Source organism: Poecilia latipinna, unplaced genomic scaffold (genome assembly GCF_001443285.1).
Source record: "Poecilia latipinna isolate Pla-1442-1.1 unplaced genomic scaffold, P_latipinna-1.0 Scaffold900, whole genome shotgun sequence".
In the NCBI taxonomy this organism is placed as follows: domain Eukaryota; kingdom Metazoa; phylum Chordata; class Actinopteri; order Cyprinodontiformes; family Poeciliidae; genus Poecilia; species Poecilia latipinna.
In genome coordinates this window covers 43,032-65,379 of record NW_015113516.1, presented here as the reverse complement: position 1 = coordinate 65,379, position 22,348 = coordinate 43,032, and the positions used below count along the sequence as shown (strand labels likewise).

At 39.5% G+C, this 22,348-nt stretch overlaps 1 protein-coding gene across 2 annotated transcripts in view; it reads right to left on the bottom strand.

Annotated features, from left to right (window-relative positions):
* Positions 1-76: 76 nt before the first annotated feature.
* helz (helicase with zinc finger) overlaps positions 77-22,348 on the bottom strand; it is a 52,896-nt gene continuing 30,624 nt past the window's right edge. For both annotated transcript variants that reach the window (XM_015048712.1, XM_015048713.1), the window contains exons 19-33: positions 18,110-18,228; positions 16,816-16,961; positions 15,360-15,507; positions 13,020-13,203; positions 12,004-12,232; positions 10,046-10,364; positions 7,283-7,328; positions 5,676-5,863; positions 5,366-5,570; positions 5,175-5,257; positions 4,569-5,073; positions 3,548-3,803; positions 2,775-3,402; positions 941-1,184; positions 77-547 (exon numbers count right to left, since the gene is read on the bottom strand). In XM_015048712.1, the coding sequence (XP_014904198.1) occupies positions 162-547; positions 941-1,184; positions 2,775-3,402; positions 3,548-3,803; positions 4,569-5,073; positions 5,175-5,257; positions 5,366-5,570; positions 5,676-5,863; positions 7,283-7,328; positions 10,046-10,364; positions 12,004-12,232; positions 13,020-13,203; positions 15,360-15,507; positions 16,816-16,961; positions 18,110-18,228 (3,686 nt within the window). In that variant the 3' untranslated portion in view covers positions 77-161. The remainder of the gene's footprint in view (positions 548-940; positions 1,185-2,774; positions 3,403-3,547; positions 3,804-4,568; positions 5,074-5,174; positions 5,258-5,365; positions 5,571-5,675; positions 5,864-7,282; positions 7,329-10,045; positions 10,365-12,003; positions 12,233-13,019; positions 13,204-15,359; positions 15,508-16,815; positions 16,962-18,109; positions 18,229-22,348) is intronic.

The following is a 22,348-nucleotide window of genomic DNA, read 5'->3' as shown; positions in this document are numbered from 1 at the left end:
AAAACAAAAAATACCTTTTTAAAAAAATTTTTTAAAAAGCCCTTTTTTTCCCCTTTTTTTTTTTTTTTTTTTTTTAGAAATTTTACAAAACTTTTACAATTTTTTTTTCCTTTTTCTCTTTTTGTTGTTCCGCTTTACTTACTACGTGAGAGAGTCGGCTCTCATTTAAAGTAAGAATAATAACCATTGCTACCGTTTGAGCTTCCGATGCTCAGCTCCTGCAGAAGGGACAGCGGGTCGCTGTTCTTCTTCGCCTGCTCGGGCCGAACGGCTCTCGGTTTGGGAGGCGCTCGGAGGGCGCTCGCGTACGACATGGTGGGCGGCTTTACTAAACTGGGGGCCCCCTGGGTGGGCTCTGTCGGGGGCTGTGGTGGCGGCGGCGGCGGCTGCTGCTGCTTCTTATTGGGCATCAGAGGGGGAAACTGGTGCTGAAGGGAGTTGAGGTTGTGTGGATGCGCCTGCTGCTGCTGCTGCTGCTGCTGCTGCTGCTGCACGCCGGCCGGTTCCGCCTTCACCTGCTCGTCCGTCTGACGATGGACCTTTGAAGCTGCAGGAGGGAGAAGGCAAACGATAATAAAAACTTACGTTTGCTAATGAAATCAAGAACTGAAATCTATGACAACGTATCATGGTTATTTGTAGGTACAAAAAGGAGGAGTAAATTTACAGCAAAAAAACTGACATGTTGAGATTAATCTGAAAATTTCTAGTCTGAAAATTTGGGAACTTCTGAGTTTCAAAAGTCAAAGATTTGTAGATTCTGTTTTTAATTTTTTTTTTAAAGAAAATTTCCAATTTTAATCTCAATTTTAGACATTTTTGACTTTTCAAGCTCAGAAAACAAAACTTACGCTGGTAACGAAATCAGGAATTCAAACAGTGTCAGGCCCCCACAAGGTATTAGAAACAAACGCGCACACACACACACACACCCGCCCACCTAGAAGCTCACGATGCTGAACTAGTTTGCTGGCTCCGTTGCATGGAATGTTCTGGAATGGACCGGGACCCCCGCCGTTGCTGGGCCAGAGGTGGTCGTGGGGGGGGTAGCTGTAGGAGCCGTGCGGTTGCTGCGGGTGATCCTGGGGCTCGGGATGACAGGGGTGGGCTGGAGATGATTCATCCGGGTAGCTGGAGGAGATGCGGCGCTGATAGAGGGGCCGGCCCGGACCTCTCGGTTCATACTGCGAGGGAGCAGAAGGGTGGAGGAGCAGGAAGGTTATATTTATCTGCCTGGACTCGGCTTCAACACGACACTGACAGGAGATTTCATCTAGAATCCACAGCCAGGCAGCTTATTTAAAGAGGGGGAGGAAACGGCTACATAACATGCATAGATGCACCGATCCTGTATTCATATCTGTAATGGTCCTGATATTCTAAAAAAATTTTCAAAAACTCTAGAGTGGATACTAGTGACAATGTGCCCGTTCTATTTGGGCGGTTCTATTCAGTCAGATTCTAACTTTGTTGTCTGAATGACGTCATGATTTAATATTTATTTTACATCATATTTAGAATCCCTAAAATAACTTTCTGAAAATTTGAAAGGTTTGTTGTAGTTTTTCTTTTACATTTGACCAAGGTTGTCAAGATTTTAATTTATGGGGTGTGCTGTGGTGGTGCAGGGCTTAAGGACAACCCACATATGGAGGCCTTAGTCCTCGACGCAGCTGTCGCAGGTTCGATTCCCGGCCTTGGCGACCTTTGCTGCATGCCTTCCTCCTTCTCTCATTACCAACTTTCCTGTCAATTAACTATCAATTAAAGGCCACGAGAGCCAAAAAACAAAAAAAGATTTTAATTTGGCTGTTTTACTCCTAATTGCGCCAACTAAAAAATAAATTGTGTTATTTTTATATGTTTCATCAAGGTTTTAAGTGTTTTATTTGATGCAGAATTATCAAATAAAAGAGTAATTCAGTACGTTTACGTCTCTGTTTAAACAAAAAAAACATTTTAAGTCAATTCAGGACTGTTTGTATCGTATCAGATCGGATCGGTCTCAGCCGATACTAAACCTCCGATATCTGTATCGGAAGTGAAAAAAGTGAATCGGTGCATTTCTAAGAGAAACAGAAAACACAGAAAGGAAGTCATTACAGCAACAGTAATTAAAAAAGGAATCGCTTCCCTTCTGCACCTCAAAGATCTAGTAGTACTTTGCTGGAGCTGAGTTTGCTCTCCTCTTTTTTAAAGCTTTTTAATAAAATTCAGGGTTTCTTCAGGTATCAAACACAAAACCTTTCAAGACCTTAAAAAACCATTATGAATGAAATTGAACAACTAAATCATGACAGAAATTAGATTTATATTAGGGGAAATGATGTCATTTTTATCTCGTATAACAATGACATCATTGTTATACGATGTCATTGAAAGGTTAAAAAATGTGGGATTGGTTCATGTCATTTGAAAAGCACTGACTCAGTGAATTTCAATTATTTACTTATTTGCATTTCAAAACAACAAATTAGTAAAAAGGCCGATCACATCTTAGTCAAAACAAGGAATTAAACGATTAGTCAAATTTTAAGTGATTAATTGATCATTAAAATAGTAGTCAACTAATTTAGTGATTGATTAATGATAACATGTTCAGAGATGTGGCTGTTTTGTTTTAATATGTCTGTGTTTTTTTAATAAAAAGAAACATTTAAAGTCAATTATCCCGGTTTTTCTGAATCGGGATCGGCCGTTACTCACCCTCAGACATCGGAAGGGGGAAGAAAAAAAAGTGGATTGGTGCAAAACGACAAAGGAAGCAGGTGTACCTCGTCTACGCTGTGGAGGGCTGCGGCTGCTGATGTTCTAGGGGACAGAGGGTGGTAGGACTCAGAGTCCGGGCCTTGATTTTGTTGCTGTTGCTGTTGATGGTGTTGCTGCTGCTGGTGGTGGTGGAGTTGCATCAGCACCTGCTCCGGCCTGTTGGGGTGAGCCATCAGGGGCAGTCCGTACAGAAGGCTATGGCTCTGGTTCCCTAGGAGGTGGTTCTGCTGGGACACGGACGCCGCTCCGCCGTGAGACCACTGCGCTTCCTGCAGGAGATACTTCACGTTCGATGGTGGGGGGCTGCCGCCGCCGGACTGCGCTGGTGGCTGATTCGGGTAGCTGCCGGCGTTGTATAGGGGGTTCCCCGGGTGCTGCTGCTGCTGCAGAGCCGGGTTGTTGAGATGGTTTTCGTTGAGGAGGTTCCGGCCGCTTTCGTGGGAGTACAGTCCTGCGGGGAAGGGGCCAGCGTGATTGGACAGGGGGGCTAAGGAAGACGAGGGCTCGCCGGAGGCACGGGTCTGGGACTGTCGATACTGGAGCAGGCGGGACTGAGGCGGTGGCTGCAGTTCGGTCGCTTCCCGCGGTTCCGGCTGCTCCTGTGGGGGCATCTCTCGCAAAAGGCCCGGGTACCTTAAAGCAATGTGACAGACTTTTTTTTTTATTTGAAATTTGACTTCAGGATTGTGTCCAATCCAACACAAACACGATATTTCAAATGATAAACATTAAAAAAAAAAAAAAAAGAAGAAAAAACACTTTTTAGACTAAGGCTAACCTGGAGCATGTTGGACCCGCGGTTGCAGAGGAAACGGCTTCGTCGTCCATATTGGCATTAAGCCCCCAGGTAGCAGCCCGGAGCAGCTGAGGGGGAAAGCGAGCCATGCCAGATTGAGCGAGGTGGGCGAGCTGCTGGGGCAGAGGAAAGGCAACACTGCCCTGGAGGAAGGGGCCTGCTGCTTCCCCCCACTGGCCCAGTCTGGCCGCCTGCTGCTGCTGGCTCAGCGCTTCTAAAGTCAGGGGACTCTGGAGGTCTGAAAGGTTAAAAAATGTGGGTTTGGTTCATGTTGTCATTTGAAAAGCACTGACTCAGTGAATTTCAATTATTTACTTATTTGCATTTCAAAACAACAAATTAGTAAAAAGGCCGATCACATCTTAGTCAAAACAAGGAATTAAACGATTAGTCAAATTTTAAGTGGTTGATTGATTGATTGTCAACTAATTTAGTGATCGATTAATTGTTAACTGGAGTAAACAGACTTAGAAAGAAGGCGGTTTGCTAGAAGAACTTCATACTCAGCAGTAATGAAGCAAAAACTGTACAAAAATATATACATTTGTATTTAAGATAAAAAAAACAACTTTGTGAATATGTTCCACCCAGAACTCCTCAAATGGCCTAGTTTTTGCTTCAACTTAGCTCCAGCTAACTAGCTAGCCACCAGGTGTATATTTGCAGCTAGCCTCAAATGCCTCAAAGTATGGAAGTTCACAGACATCAAATGTTTGCATCTTAGATTTCTTTAAATTCACATAAGATATTTAAAGGCCTTAATTTTACATGCATACATTTTAGACTTAATACTTAAGTGACTTGAAATGGTCAAATATTTTATTTTTCGCTTCAATTGTTGCATCTATTGTTTTTCCTAATGCACCATTTTGTTTTTGCCTGAGATTTAACCAAACCAGTCACATGGTAGTTTTTTTCCACTTATTATATTAGCATTCTGCCACTATCGAAGTACAAGCATTTCACGTTTTCTCACTGACATTAAAGCATTTTTTTAACCCACCTAAACCGTCCACCAGACTCCCATCCTGTCCATCCTCCCCAAAGTTGCTGACCCTGTTGTGCTGTGGCAGGCCTGGGTGTTGCGCCCCCTGGTGGCCCATGTGAGTCCTAACGGTGCCGCTCATCTCCTCGGCCCCCGAAGACTCCGCCCCGTCCACGGTGGGCGACTGCACGGATCGGTGAGCGGCCACGGAGCCGCTGAAGAAGGAAGCGTGGCTTCCACCGGTGAAGGCAGGACTGAGCTGTTGCTGCTGATTCTGTTGGGGCATCCCTGGATGTGGAGGCTGGCCGACCCGGTAGGGAAGTCTAGGAACGGGGTACTGCTGGGGGAAGGTTCTTCCGCCAGCCGGGTGCAGAGGAAAAGCTGGGTTGGGCGGTGCCAGGTGGTAGTTGAGGGATCTTTGGGTAGCTGAAGGGTCTTTTCGGTGAAGCAAAGCGTTCGGAAAGCCAACCAGACCCTCCTGTTGGGAATCTAAACTTCGACTTTGACCGGTGTCTAAGTCTCCCTGCACAAAAACACACAAAAATGGACTTTAACATAATTGTAATAATAAAGGAGCTTTCACGAAACATGAATGCGCTTTAATTGACTAATGGGTAAACCTGCCTGTTTTTCCCTTATGTCTGCGTTTTTCCTCTCTGGCGTCTGAAGACGGGTCTGTTCGGCTTTTGTGCAGCCGTCTACTTTACCTAGAAGTCACAACATAACCACCTTCAGTCAACTCAAGTGTTTCTCATTTACAGTTTATTTGCAGCTGCAGCTGATTGGCTTGAAGTTTAAGCACAAGAGAAGCAGACCGTTCCTGATGAGGTCGGCCTGCAGGTCCTTCTCTGGGCTGAGCTGGGCCAGTCCTAAAGGAGAGGGGTGGGTGACGCCGCTATAAGGGATGGGAGAGCCTCGGTTCTGTGGCTGAAGCAGGTTTAAGTTGTAGGCCATGGCCGCTGGGTGGCTCATGATGCGAGGGTCCACAGCAAAGCGGTTCTGGTAACCTGGCCAGGGCAACTAAGGACGACAAAACTAGATCACTGATCAAAGAGATTTATCGCCGGTGCATCGCACACAGTGAGGGAGCAGATGACCAATTCAGGTTATTGGGGGGAAACGTACCGACAGAGGCATGGGCATGACCACGTTTCCTCCGTACATAGCTGGTACGTAGAGGATGCTGGCTCCGGTGTGCGGGTCGATGCGCTGCACGGGGCTGGGCGACTTCCCTATGCCGGCCGGCGCGGCACCCAGAGGGGGCGTGAAGGCCCGGATGGGGTTTCCCATCAACACAGCAGGGCTGGATTGTACTAAAATGTGAAGGGTGACAAAGGAATACAATTAAATAAAAAGAAATACACTTGAACAGACTTCTTTCAATGACAATGACTATTTTCAAACTACAAACGTTTCTAGAAGTAGATTCGTTGAGGTTTTCTGGTAAATTTAGTGGTTTAATAATAATACAAATGTAAGGTAGATTTCTGTCAAGATCAAACATTAGATACAAAATCTACAAAAAAAAACAAAAAAACAGACGGGATAAATGGATGGATTAGAGAAAGGATCAATAGATGGAAATCAATTTTATCGATTGAACAATTATGATTTAATTTTTGGAAATTTGGGTTATTTTTCCACCAATGCACTTCTTTGGTTTCCACAGTTCAGACTGATGTCAGCACGCCTTTTGGCTGCCATCTTGTTTGACAAGCATGTTTACAGTTTCTGTTTATTTGGACTTTGAATTCAAGTCGATGACGATAGAAAATTAGGACCAGATTTATTTTTCTTCTTAATTCCGAGAATAAAGTCATAATATAACAAGAATAAAGTCAGAAGGCAATAATGCCAAATAAAGTTTTAATATTACCAGAATAAAGTCATAAAATTAGGGAAATGAAGTCGTCACTTTGAGACAACTAGAACACAAAATAATGAAAAATTAAAATGAGGAATGTTATAAAACATAAAATTTAAATCCTGTAACCTGGTCCTAATGGTCCATTGTGTAACTCATAGCTGGGACAATAAAAGCCACTTCTTGAAAATATTTTCTACCATTTTTAAAAATCTGTTTTGTGAGAACGAAGTAGATTAAAATCGGAAATCGGATCTGGTATGAAAACTTGTATTTTTAAGCCACATGGCCCAAATAGATGAAAGGACAGATGGAAAGTGGGACAGACGACATTCTTACAACAGAACAAGGAAATAAGTTTGCTAATGCAAAGATTTTAATCATAGCAAAAATTGCTTTCCAACTTCATTTTCTTCCCCCACGCTCCTGAGCAGCAGCACCTTGACCTTCAAATTTCATACCTTTTCACTGCAGAGGAAAAATGCAACCAGCCTCATTCCCTAGATGGAGTCAGATTTTAGACTTTCACAGATTGGTTTTATAAAAGTCTAAAAGACTAGTGCAGCCTGCTGACACAAACTTATTGTGCTTCCCTAGAAAGATTATTGTGTTGTTGGCTGCTTCGCTCTGATGGTGTCAACAGCCCCAGGCCTGTGTGTATCCATCTGGGCTGCTGCATCAGAGAGCCCACGCTGGGTTCATTTAGAGGGAAATAATCTAATTGCATGTTTGTTGTTCTTGACTATTTTCTTTGCCAATAAAAACGGCATGCGGGCAGGTACGAATCCCAAATAAACCTAAACGGACCACTCATTACAAATATACACAGTTCGGTAATATTAACAACACACGGGCTTTTGATGCTCACCGTATCCATCTGGTGGGAGGTGCTCTGTGTGGTTCGCCTGTTTCCCCTACAGGAAAGCAAAGCAATTAGTTATGAAACCACAGTTACTTTAGAACAGCAGGAGTACAGCGACAGTAAAATGACACAGAAAAGCAGATTAGTTACCTTTCGGTTTTGAGTGTCTAATAAAGAGCGGTCACAACCAGCGGTGCACCGACTGCAGATTTCTGGCCAATTACCAATGTTTAAAAAGCCTGACCTAATGATTCTGATTTTGGTTGATGTTGATTTTTTTTTTTTTTTTAAGTCTGAAAAGTTGCCAAATTAGAAACAACGCTGCTAATTTTGTTGGGTGACCACTGGTGAGAGCAAAAAGGACAGTAGATGATTTTAAGGTTTTTGTGGAGATAGAGAAGATCGGTGGATAAGACCGGTTTCACATGCAAGTATCAGCCGGTCACCCAAGACTGACGAAACTGGTGCCAAGAAATGGGCCATCGGTGCACCCTCACTCACAATTTCAACTTTACATAACCTGTCCACCATTTAAACAATTGATAGTACCATGATCGGCACTATTGACCGCTCAGAAACTTTAAAATATAATCTCCTAAAACGCACCACATCTTCCAGGTGGCCATGGTAACAGCACTCTCCCATATTGACCCATTGAGTATTTTTTTCCTTTTGTCATATCCTTGTTTTTTTCACCATTATATCAGAGGAATGTTAGTCTGTAAACTTATCTACTGGCAATAAAGTTAGCCATTTTTTTCCCACTTGATATCCAAATCATTAAAATAAATATTAACTGGACGTTAAAAAAAAAAAAAAAAAAAAAAAAAAAAAAGGTTCAGACAGGAAATTGACCGCAAAATTCTCATAAGACCTGCACAAACAAAAGTTACAATCTGGTTCTTGAAAATCAATGTTTTTAAGTAACATAAGACAGATGGACATTTTTAAAACGTTTGAGAATAACTTGTATTAAATTCGATGCAATCTGAATGCCCTGGTTGTTAAATGTTCATGGTGCGATGACAGAAAGCGCCCGCTCTGTAGTTTCCTCACAGGCAGCTCAGTGTCTCAGAGAGCTGTGAAGTGAGCAGCGCAGGGAGGGAAGAGCGGAGCGGAAGTGTGTGTTTATCCCTAAAGCTGGCTGCCGGAGCCGGGGCTCATTAGGCCCAGTGGGTGATGGCAGCAGGTTGGCAGCTCTGCTGATTTCGTTAACCTTTACCTCAGGGCGGGCGGCAAGAGCAGACAGCCACACAAAGACGATTTAAACCCAGCCAAACAATCTAATAAGAGAACCTTATGTGGAACACATCGCTGATTTCCAGTCTGGTTTTTTTTTTTTTTTTTTTTTTTCTTCTTTTTTCCTGGCTGATAAATTGGTAATCATAAAATCATTTCCTGTGGTGAAAATTACATGGACTTTTTAGCAGATTTGTAATTTGTTTCCCACCTTCAGAAAGCGTAGAGAATTTTTCTTTTTCCATTTACAAGAAGTTGCATTATTATGGTAATTTCTTTGCTGATTTGCTAAAGCATAAAAATATGACCAAATATCTAACTAGTCCTACAATATTTTCCAGATTAAACTACACAAAAAATAAATGTCTATTTATTCATTTATTTTTCAGATTTTGGTTTAAAATATCCAAAAACAAAATCAATTTATAAATCTGCCTTTTAGTTTGAGAGTCAGAGAAGAAAACCCAGCAGGGGCTCTGCTGCATAAAATTGCAGTTTTGCATAAAATTATGCAAAAGTGAAACAATAAAGCTGAACTGCTTAGAATTTCATCGATTCTCAAACTTTTTTTTTGTTTGTTTTTTTGGTAAAGGTTTGTTTATGCAAATTTCAGTCAGTTCTGATTTACTTTTATGAATCACACTGGAAATATGTCTTGCCTTTAGCAGTTCTAAAATATTGATGTTAGAACCAGAGATGAAGTTATTCTGTATGTTAAAGAAAACTTTGTGATACTTCTGAAGCTCTAAACTAAAAACACACTTTATTATTCACACAGTGGACATTTTAATATGTTTTTAGAATCCAACAGTGTAATCACTCCATATAGAGAACATAGACGATTACCTAAAGCTACAATATTTCTATGTTCTATGATAGTTTAAAGCTCAAAAGAATGTGCAGCTCTCAGTCTTCCTGTTATCTGATCAACATCTTGCTCTCTCTCTCAGTCTGGACAAACTGGAGGCAAGTCTCGATATCGATTCTTACATCCGACATCAGTTTTTTAAAAAAAAAAAACATCCTGATACTTTAAAACAGGTTTTCTGTCAGTAACAACATCCACACCGAAGAGAGTTGTTCACCTGGTAGGGCTTGGTACGGTGCATTCAAGACCGGAAAAAGTTTCTGATAATTTGGTGTTCGCTAAAACTGAAAAATGTAGCAGACCACTCAACTTCTCACTAATTCTCTACTAAAAATATTAACAGAAAAACAAACAAACAAAAAAAGTAAACTGCTCTGTAACATTTACATATTTTAAAGTAAAACTAAACCCACTTTAAGTGTAAAAGTTCAACCAAAAGCCTGATCCAATGTGTGTTAAAGTGAACTCCCTAAAGTTTTTGCTTCTGATAGCTGAGATCCTAAATCACTGCTATGACTTCATCAATAACTAATGCTATAATCTGAAATCAAAGGGATTGAGCTGTAATTATTTATAGTTTTTAAACTAAACAATAGAAAATGTTGCTGGATCTTTTTCTTTTTTCTACCAGCTGTGAAGATTTCCATGGAAAAACTCAATACCTTCGGAGGGGACTGCTGCTGCTGCTGCTGCTGCTGCTGCTGCTGCTGCTGCTGTTGGTGATGCTGCACGGCCTGCTTGTTGGAGCCAGGCAAACCGTGCTGAGGATGAGGATGATGGTGGGGATGAAGGCCCTGTGAGGAAGACTGGTGTCCCTGAAGGGGCCTGAGGGCCCGAGGGATGAACTCTGGGGCCAGCGGGTTGAGGACATAAGTCTTCTTGAGCTCCAGGGCCTCCAGCTGAGCCTTGATCTGCTCGAAGGTGATGCCGTGCAGGCTGGAGTTCTCGTGGCAGATTGAGATGAAATGCTCCCAGAATTTTCTGGAAAGAAACCAAGAACGAAAATTAAGCCACTTCAAAGTGCACGTTAAAATCAAAGCATCTTTCTGTTCGCCGTTTTTAACAGCGAAGTTTCCGCTGCGTCGCTGACCTCGACCTTTCGTTGCTGGAAATCTGTGTAAACGGCGCGCTCCTCCTAATCGCATCAATTTTACTGGCTGGATGCTGACAGGCTGACATTTTCCCACAGCCAGACAGTGAAATCCTTGACATGTTATTTTGACTCGCGTTGGCAAACCGCAGCCATTATGGAGACGACTGTGGAGGCGGGTCCACATCGATTCAAACAATGAGCCGACAGCATGTTGGATCAATTACAGCCCATATCCAAGTAAAGGAGCAAATTTAGTCAGATTAATCCAAAAAGTAATCGCTGTTGTATTAAAATTAATTCAATTTGAAAATACTTTATCCAACCCCAGAAGAAAACTAAATGCAACACAATGTTCTTCAAAGATTTGTTGTGGGATAACAGTCTTAAGAAGAGGATGCTCAGGCTTGTTCATCATTTTCTTGATTTTATGAAGATTTTTACACCATCTTATCTTAAGGGCAGAAAAAATTCCTCTTCCATAAAAAGAGGAACAAATCTTATAAAGAAAGAATAAATCTGAATGTAACAGAGCTCCTCCAACATGCTGCCACCTTGAGCTGCACAATTATGTGCTGCAATCTATACTCCTTTTATTCCTCTTTCCTTAAATTTATCTTAATTGGACGCGACCATCAAACCCCAGCTCCTATCTTGGGGTCCAGATCATAGTGTTTATGTGTATTATGTGTTTTCCAAGCACACAAAGCATAATCAAGTAACTATGTTAACTTCAGTTCTTTAAAAAAAAATCCTCTATATATCGAACGTCACCTAAAAGAAATTTTACCTTGTAAATTAACACCTTAAGATTGGACCCCTGTCGCTTTAAAAACTCCCACTCTTTCAAATAATCAACAAGTGCTATCAAAAGCAGCGCAGTAGGGCTAACATGCTAACAGCAGCCTAGCATCTGAGTGATAAATCAACGACATCATGTATGAAAAACAACAGAGACCACAATTTTTGAAATGTCACAGAGAAGTGAGTTTTGTGTAATACTGGTTAAATATAATTAGATTTTTTTTTTTTTTTTTACCGCTTATTTGAAGCTACAGTTTTCAAGCATTTTGTTTTATGTCACTTTACAAAGCGTCGTAGTGGGAACGTGTAGCAGCCTATTCCAATACTTAAATCACTTGGATCCAAATTTCTGTGCAAGTCACAATGTCTGGTGAACATAACAGTGAAAATCCCCTAAAAATAAACCTGACAAGTACATAATGAACATATAAGTATTTCAACAAATACACAATCTGTATTGTAATCTCTGTTAAGAGGGGCAGCACTAATCTTTTGGAATAATTGAATAAAAAGTACTATTTTTTATTTTAGCAAATGCTTGACGTAATATGGAAAAACATTAAATGAGCTTCTTTTTTTTTTTATAAAATTAAACAAAAATGTAATTTACACTTTTAACACCAATGTTACAGTAAGATTTAGTCTGTTATGCAGAAACATCAGTTTTTACCTTATATTTAATATACGGGTGTTAAATCTGTCAAATGTCAGATTTGAAGGGATTACCTGCAGCGTCCCACAGAGCAGAGCGCTATGGGGTCTCCCACCACCGCGACCAGGGACTGGGCTCTGGTGATGGCCGTGTTGAGCAGCTTGTAGTTTGACAGGAAGCCGTAGTCGAGGTCTTCAGTCGAATCCTCCACCAGCTGCTCTTTGCGTTTGATGGCCGTCTGCTTGTGCTTGCAGGTATGCCGCGTCCGCACTGTGCTGAGGAACAGCACCCGGAACTGTTTACCTGAAAAAGACATTTCATTTTTTATTTACTTCTATTATTACATTGGTTATTTTACGGAAATGCATCAATCCAGCAGGATCCAATAAAACATTTAGGTTTAGCAACAGAGAAAACATTTAATCTTGTGTTATTAATTCAGGTACAGAGCAGGTTTAAATGTTAGCCAAGATGTATTAGGAAAAAAAGCCATCACTATAATTCAATAAAGGGTCAAATTTGGTAATATTGTCCTAGTTCTTGTTGCTATATTAAAAAGAATACAACAAAATGATCACATTTGCAGAAAATCTGACATGATACTCTAATATTTGTCCAACTCCAGAGCTTGTTGATAAAACACAGAGATTATATGTGCAAGAAATTTAAAATCCAAGTGCTAAGAAAACTTTCTTTCCTGTTTGCAAGCTGCACTTTGCTTCATGTGTGAATAATGAGACATGAACAAAGCAGCTGGATGCAACACAAGCCAGAGCAAAAGAGAAAAGCAAAAGAAACTAAATTCTCAACAAGTCTCAGTATTACAAAGAAAGATGGAACCACTGACAAACCAGAATGAAATACCGTAAAGAATAAGTTTTACAACATATTTGTCATTTTCACCCAAAGCTTCTCTTTACTTTTTCTGCTTTGTTTTTAACGGCACATTCACTGAAAAATTCAGGCAAATCTAGAGAAAGAAAACTACCACACCATTTAAGTAAAGATTGGTACACAGACTAGTGAACACGGCTAATTTTCTGTATCATTTAAACCTTTTCTCTCTCTTTTCTTTTTTTTTTTTGCTCACCTTGGACGTTGAGCACTCTTTCGACGCTGACCTCGTGCATTCTTTTCTTTCGGAGTTCGGCACGAATGCGGAAAACCTGGTCGGCGTACGGCGACACCACCCCGATGCTGCCCTCGTCCAGCTTCCCCCAGGCCACCGGCCACTTCTTACGCAGCTCCTCCACCCGCTCCACAATCTCAAACACCTACGGAGTGATCGGGGGCATCAGCAACGGGGCTTCAAATTCGACGCCACAAAGAGACTTGAAATATTTCAGCTCACACAATAATTCTATATTATTTATTTTAGCTGAATATGAACCGAAGTTCATATTCAGACATACATCTGCTTAAACAGCTAAGCAGACGTATGTTAAAGCTGTTATTTAAACACGAACGGTAGAGAGAAAACAGTATCTACAACCGACCAAAATGTGGATGTTTAAAAGACAAACATAAGGCACCGTTAGTTTTGCAATTCTTTCAATTATTCTCATAATATAACTGCATAAAAAAAAGTAACACATTCTGCAGATTTTTCATTTAACCACTTAAGATTATGAGAATTAGATAAAATACATTTTTTTTAAAAGAAGAGACAGATTTCACTGCTTAAATTTCAATCACTTATCATTCTTTTAGTTTTTTAGTGAACTGCTTAATTATTTGTAGCAAAGGATGCGTCTGTGGGTAAAAAGTATTTCTAACATCAACATGTGAAAAGCTCAGCCTTTTATACTCGACTTATCAATAATTTGTAAGGCTAATCTGTTGATTAATTTGTGATTTGCTTAGTAGGAGTTTTTATTTATTTATTCTTTTACAGAATTTGAACCAGATGATGCTGAAACTACCACTTGAGGAGTTCTGGGTAGAACATTTAAAATGAAAGTTTGTTAAATCCTATGTGCAATATGTATGAATTTTTTCAACAGCTCTGGCTTAATTATTGCTCTGAATATGTTGTTCATTCAGCAATTGACCTTTTCCTGAGACTCTAGTTAACGATTAATCGGTTACTAAATTAGTTGATCATTTCAAAAAGTGATTCATCACGATTAATCATTTCAGTAGATGATCATCTCTCTCCCATCATTATTATCAGTGATATTTCAGCAGCAATATGACACATTTTTGCTTTTTTTTTTTTTTTGGCAAAATAAAAGTAGCCAATCATGTTGCCTTTGGTTTAATTTACTTTGATTAAGATTCTTTTGCTATAATTTCTTATTGCTTATCAAGAGAAACCATGTTAGTCCAGACACAGAGACACACTGTTGGTTTCAACAGACTTCTAAAAGGCCTTTATTGAATAAAAATACCCCCGTCCCCTTTTTAAATTGACTTCACAGACCCTGAAATGAGACTTATGAGAAGAAAAGGAGGCGACACCATGCTGTTTTCACATCATGATGCCTTACATACACCTGACCTGAAATAGCACTGAGCAAATTTGTGGATATTTTTCTCGCAGAGCCTAAAAGGCAACGTAAAAAAAAAAATATTTTTTTTTGAAGAATAAAGGGTGCTTTTATGACTTGCATAGCGGTGAGGGATCAAAGATGGTCCATCAAAACAGGAAGCTGTGGTTTAATGAAAGCAGACGATCTGTAAAACCTGGGATATCAGTGCTGACCCGAGCTGAAAAATGTCTGGAATATGAAGAGAAGCATTTTTGGTTCAGAGTCGAGCTGACCTAAAACCTAATCATTCTGAAAGCATAAAGATTATTCAAATGTTTATTTCCAAATTCCAAGATAAGAAATCACTTCAAATATAACAAATCTGTTAATTATTTATATTAGTCAGAATTCAGTTAGTGAGTTTTTTATTTTATTTCATCTTTATTTGAACTACAATATGCTATACAACTGTAAATGAAACAGAACACATTGAAGTAGACGTTTCTAAACTCCTTCACTGAATGTTCAGAGTCCAATTCACACTGCAGGTCTGTAGACAGGGTTTCTGCAGGTTTCAACTCAAATTTAAGGCTTTTTAAGACCACAATGAAAGGAATTTAAGACCTATTTTGTCACAAAAATGCACGAACTTTAATCAGTCAAATCACAATAAATTTGCACTTACCCATGACAAGTGCAAATTTGTCATTTATCATTGCTAGCTTGATAGCATTTTGGCATCTAGCTAGCAAAAACGAGTGTTAGCTGCAACCGTCTCAAGTTACAGAAGTGTGACTCAAACTTTTGCCCGACAGAAAAGTCCAGCAAGAAAAAAAGAAAAAATGCATAAAATGTACGAGATAAATTTTGTCCTGACATGACTGCAATTAGCATATTTAAAACACATTTAAGACATTTTAAGGCCTTAAGCTTAAATACACAAATGCTCCAAATTGTACCTCTGCATTGTTGTAGTAGGCAGTGCTATTCTTCTCCTGGACATCTTCTCCTCTGGCTGTGAAGAAGGTCAGCGGGTAGAAATCCTTATGGCACGGCTGCTTCCCACTCGCGATTAGCTTCCCATCGTAAAATAACTCGGATGTGTAGCTTTGGGAAGAAAAAACAGAGGGATGGCAGGAAAGACAGGAAATGAATATGAAGTTTATGAATGAATATTTCTCATTAAAACTAAAGTAAATAATTGACACATGACTGCATATTAAGGCTTAAAGGGATTTTATACAGAACTGCTCCTTGCCAACAAACTCAACATGGTTTAATTGTAACAGAATTTAAACAGGTTTCACAAACTCAAATTTAAAACTTTAAAAGTGAAAATTTTAAGGCCATAACAGAAATGTACAAAAGAAATTGATTTCTTTTTTGTAAATTTGGCCAAAGCTGTGAGTTGGCAACAGATGCGAGCCAGTGGTGAAGACAGACGTCATCCAGTCAACAGTTGGTAAATTTAGATAGGTACAAAAAGCTAGCTAGCAAACAAGCATTAGCAGCTTTTACTTCACTTAACAAGGTGAGTAAAACATCAGTGGGCAACTCAAACTTCTGCATCACAGAAAAGTCTACATAAAATATGCAAGATTAAATAGTTTATACAAAACAAAATTTAAAACCTGTGATAACGTATTTAATGCCAGCTTGCACTTTCTTTAATGAATTTAAGACATTTTAATGCCTTAATTTTAGATGCATGAATTAACAAATGTGCCGACAATTGTGTGTGTTTTTGTGTAACACAGGGGAAACTACTCACTGTTAAATGTGAAACCGTCAAGGTTTGAAATGTGAACGCGAACAAAAAAAATAATAAAAAAAAATGTCTACACCTGTGAAATCTACTCTTTCAGCCAACATCCTTAATAATAAAATATTTTTAGCTGAAGAAATAAAATAGGAAAATCTTTCTTAGTCATGCCTGAAATAGTGACTGATTTTAAAATAATTGAGTCTACATTTTCTTTCTGCTATTTTCCATGTTCCGTATATCAAAATCTCAATCACAAACATGTTTAACAAAACACCTTCCTTCAGGTTATCGCAAAAGTAATTTTTCATTTGTAATAAAATCCTTCAGATCCTGTTATACCATGTTGGTGAAAACACCAATACAATGAAACGGTTATATTTAAATTTAAATGTACTTCTCTGTGCCAATCGACAAGAAGAGAGTAAATAACTTGTGACAATGTATGTTTGTTGTATGAAAAAAATCCTTTCCAAATATAATTTGCAACCACAGCGGTGTGAGAACTGCTCTCCCACCACGTCTGTACACCACTGGTAGACTCTGCTCCTTAACGTCGGCATGCAGAATAAGCAGAACCTCCCACTGCCTTCTTTATTACTGACTTTCCCAGAACCGATTCGCTGCCGGCAGCACTGAGTGCTCACACCTACTTGATGATAGCTTCGTGGGAGCGGTAGTTCTCGCACAGGAGGATGCGGCAGGGGAATTCGGGGGGGTAGTGCTCGTACAGCCGGTCCAGCAGTGACACGTGCAGGTTGCGCTCCCGTGCAAACTCGCTGTACACAAACGGACTGAGCTGCAGGGCAACAGAGGAAAGGGGAAATTTGGTTCATTTCAAAGTGTCACCCAAGGACTTTGATTTCGTTAAAGAAAAATGAAGCCCATTATTGCTTTCCGTTTCACCGAAGCGTTGAAGCTAAAAACAAGATCGACAAAAAAATGTAAAATTACATCACTTCAGTAAAACACTGGTCAGCCAGAAAGCTGCAATCGGTGCACCGCTACTTTGGATACAATTGATTTACTTTCAGTGGGCTTGTTTTATCAAAGTCCACTGAAAGAAGTAACTGACATGCTTACTGCTTTCTGAATAAAAATTGATTTATTTTACAAGCTCAACAGCAGAACTGCAGAATAATACTTGACAACTGTACACCCGACGACTGGTAGCATTTGATTCATTTCATCTTAAAAGCAATACTAAAAGAAAAAGGATTTGAAAAACAGAGCAAAAATATCACCTGAACCTCAAACTTTATTTCGACTTGAGGTTAAGTATCAAAAATGTTTGACCTTTTCTACTTTGACCACTTTTTATACAGATCAGATAGGTATTAGACTGGATCTTTATTTAACATATTTGGTTTGATTTAATCAGTAAAGGCCACAGTCTTCTATGAATATTACACAAAACTACTGAATAGACAAAGCAAAATAAAAGGAAACCACTTTCCTTCCTCTGCAAATGCAAAGAACCTGTTTTCCAGGTTAGAAAAGCAAATGGAAAATAGGGATGTAACAAACTGAATCCTGCGTTTGCATCCCATTGCTCTGTGTTGACTGAAACGGGATAAAGACAGAGTTTGTAAAAAGTAATTATTCAATGCCAGACTCTCACGGGGTCTTTGTCCTGCTCTCCCAGATAATACTGCGCACAGGAAATCACAGGATGACGAAAATTAGGTTTTTAATTCCTTTTGCTTGCGCAGAAAGCCTGACTGACAAAAGTCTTTGTTTCTGTTATCTGTGGAGCGGAAAAGTCAAAGGAGGCAACAAATGTCCCAAATTCTTATTGTTTTTTTTTTCTCATATCAAATTCTTAACTTAAAATAAAAACATACAAGCATTTCATAGTGAGTCATATGTAATGCAAATTGAGTATAAAAGTAAAACCAAGCATTAAGTCAAACTTTATTTTCAGTAATACAAATCCTCCGGTCTCACCTGCATATGGTCCCCAGCCAGCACGATGCGGGTGGTCTTGCTAGCAAGAGGAAAAGGCATGATGGTTTCACACTCCATGGCCTGAGCTGCTTCATCCAACAGGATGTGGGTGAACAACCCTTTTGGGGGAGAGAAAACAAAAAACACAAATTACTAGTTTGGCCTCTGTTCCTCAAAGACACTTTGAGGAACAGAGGGGGGGGGTGAGGAGTGGACGGAGAAAAATTCTGCAGAGTCAAATGGGTAGGAAGGTTTTTCTTACCCAAAGTTTACCAAACAGAGACATATAAACAGTCAAGAGTCAAATGAATCCATTGTGGGTTTAAATTTCAAGCCTAACACCAAAGGATGCAACTCATTCTTTGCGATGTAGTCCTAATTTTATTTTATGTATTTATTTATTGCTAAATAAAGGGGTTGTTTTGTTTATTTAAAAATCAAACCTTAAGATTAAACCGCTGAAGTTTTCTTCTTTTTTTTTTCCAATTTAAAGAAAAATAATTGACAAATAATTTCCCTGGATGTACGTCAGTAATGTCTTGACCACCATTTTCAACCAGCGGTGAGACCGCAGTAGCTGGCGAGAAGGCGATGATTCAAGTCAAACTTTGAGGTCCAAACCATTTTTATCAATTGTCAACTGGACACGGCAACCCGCAACAAACAAATGTGCAGAGAGACTCCAGAGAAACTGGCCGCCCAAAGGTAAAAACTCAAAATGACTACAGCTCTTGAACACTTACGACCCGCCCATAATCAGACATCCCGCCCACGTTCACACCACACAGTGCTGATGGAAGCAGACCCAACTCGGCCAAAACTGAACCAGACAAAAGCCGGCTAGAGAGAGATTTGACAATAAAGAAGAAGCTTAATTAAGACGTCAGTTGGTGCAAACACACACATTAGCACTTAAATCTTCACATTCTGTTTTCATTGAGGGCTCCAAGATGGTTCTACACTCTCATTTAACCGGTCCTGCAAACCTAAGGCAGGGGTTTTATAGAGAGAAGGGTTGAACCCCGATTTCAAAAGCTCAACTGGTGCTCGGCAGCATGAGTGGGGGAGATAAAACGGCATGGCAAATGAGTGCTGGAGCAGGGAGTGGAGGGGAAAAAAGAAAAAGACGAGAGGCTGAATAACAACCAGCGAACAGCCTCTAAAGCTGAACCAGTTTCACAGGGAGGTGCATGCAGACATGAAATGTGACAGCTAAAAAAAATAAAATAAAACTTCTGGGTTGTCAGAAAAGTAAACAAGCACCACAAACATGTCTCGAATAAAATTATAAAAAGAGGGGCGATCGGATATGGAAAGGAGTTTTTAGTCTTTAGCAGAACCCATCGAACAAACAAATGCATGCAAACATGCTTCTGGGCATTTTTAGCTCCACTGTAAAATCTGGTAAAAACAGTGCCAGTCTGATGAATCTTTCATCATAGACAAAGTAGCAAACATCTGTGTTTTTGCGCACAAATGTATCGAGCCGAAACTGCGGCGACATCTGCCGAGTCTGTCACATGTCTTGTTAGTGTTACACGTGGGGACCGTCATCTCCAAACAACTCCTGCCAGAGCTCGCTGCGAGCGCCATTGTTCTAGAACTTGTTTAACTTTCCAATCAGAGTCATGGTGCGGAAAAGCTGTGCTGTAGTTACAGAGTCCAACCGATTTTTGTTAACCTCCTGATACAAACTGCATTAAACAGGAAGCCCCAGTCCACATCAACACAACCCAATAAAAGCTTACAAATGATGTAGAGGAGATGGTAGGGATGGGAATGTTTCACCCCTCAAGGCAAGGAAGGGGAGATTAATCAGAGGACAGGAGGGGGAAAAATATAGTCCTTATGATCAACATGTTGGCAGACAGACAGCAAAGAAGGAATATGGCGCTTGATGTTTCACCTTAGAAACAGCTGCCAGCGTTGGAGGAATGGATCTCGCTATTAGGGGTCCAAATTACATTTTCTACACGTTACAGAGCTAATAGTGAAGTTTGCATTTGGAGAAAACAATAACATGATATTTAGGGGGCAAAGGGAGAGTTTATAAGCAGATGCGAATAAAATCAGAAAGAAGAGAAAACTCTCAAATTAAATGGCAGCTGCTTCTAATTGCACGGCTCCTCGAAACACAGTCCGACCCTTCAATAGGTCAGGGGAGGTTTGGAAAGTCTGGCCAAGAGGTCTGTGAATGAAGCCACACCAGGTCTTGTAAATCCACGCTTGTAAAAAAGTTTGTCAGATTGGTCATAAATTATTCTGTATGTGTAAAATTACAGAGCCCGTTTGATGTATTGTGGTTTCTGCTGAACGGTCTGACACCCTTTAGGACCCGACTTAATATCAGATCAGAGAAATACTTTGTAGTTTTTGACACAAGCCTAACTACAGACTGGAATCTTTAAAGCCGAGCTGTAAACTCCCAAAGTCTCAAATCCTATAAATATATACATGAACTATAGATGTTCTGAACTAGGCTTGTTTACAACCTCAATCATTTATATTATTTATTTTGTACTACATGAGTTTGATAAATATGTAGATGTAATCTGACAGGAGGGGTTTATATGTTATACCTGTTTCAGAATAGCCTGATTATTAACCGTTTCAGCTGAACTGAAAGGATTCAGCAAGTTTCAGGCTAAATGTAAGACTTTGACACCTGTGTAAGGCCGTTAAGATTTTAACTTTAAACCTACAAAAAAACAAATAGATTAAAATAATTTTTTTACTCAATAATTTATACTTAAGTTATGCACACCAAGGTTTCACCAACTAAAATTTAAGGCTTTTAAAATCTTTTTAAAAAAACATTATGAATGAAATTTAAGACCTGTGTCATGACATTATTTTAAAAACAATCGAATATTTTTGCGATGTTGTCTATAGCAGAGTGCTGAGCTTTTCTGCAGCTTTTCTGCACAGAAAGCCCCTAGTCTCGGACAGGTCGCCAGCAGAAAGGAAGCCAATGGCAAAGAAGAAACGTCGTCCAGGTAATGAGCGATAAATTTACACTTTAGACAATAAGATGCAAAAACGTTAGCTAGTTAACTGCGGAGGGTATATTAGCATGTAGTTAGCAGTAGCCTCAACCACCTGATGAATGAAGATGTCTGCACCTTCCTTGATGTTTTGTCAGACAAAAATGTAAAAAAAAAAAAAAAAAACTACATAGATCTAGAATAAATAGCTCTGCCTTAGATTTAATAAAAATCTAAGGCCAACTTACAATTTTATGAATTTAAGACATCTTAAGACCTAATTAAGGCCTTATTTTTAGTCTATTCTGTTCGCGTAAGTTACTGGTAGCAGGTTACAGCTAACTATGTTAAACTGTTCAGGATATGGATTGTGTCAGCAAGTTCTTTAAAGAATAAAAATATTTGTTTATTTTTTTAGCCTTTTTTTTTTTTTTTTTTTTTTTTCTTCAACACATATTTTGGAAGGGGCTTAATGGGGGAGAAATATCACAAAATTCCTTGCAAACATTTCTAAAGTAGCACCACAAAATCAGAGATTTTGATTGCAAAAACAATTACAAAATCCTAGATGTGTTGCCTAATGAAACAAAAGTTGGTGAGAATGTTCTGCCAGCTGATAATTGCATATTTCACACATATCAATGATCATCTTGAAGGCAGACAGAAACAAGAAATTCTCAGTCCTTTTCTTTTCTTCGTTTGAGGTCATTAAACAAGGCGATTCTATTAGAATTAGGTGATGTTCCCTGTGCTGCATCCATCATATCTAATTAATGAAGCCTAAAAATTACTGATACCAGTTTATTCACACAAAAACTTTTTGTTTGATGCAAATGATGCTCCGCTGGCCAGAATCTGAAGATAGCTTGCAAATTACGTAACACGTTCAAAAGACTGCGCTACAGCCAGAACTTAAATAATTTAAAAGAAAATGCAGGGCAGTACTCCAAAAGGGGAAAAAAGCTGCTACAAAGTGGAATATGAATATATATAAAAAAGATTCAATATTTGGCATGAAATTTTGATCACTTCATTTCCAACGAATCAAATCCTGGTGAAACCACGAGGGACGCGATTAAAGTCTGTTGTGAAAATAATGAAATGAGAATTCTGGTAACAACTTTAGGATGCTTTTTTTTTGCTGTATAAAATGAAACATGAGGGTAATTGAGATTTAAAAATATGCATTAAGCACTAAACTGAACAAAGTTGCTCAGTTTAGGTTGTCTCTCGCATGTGACTCTAATATATGAGT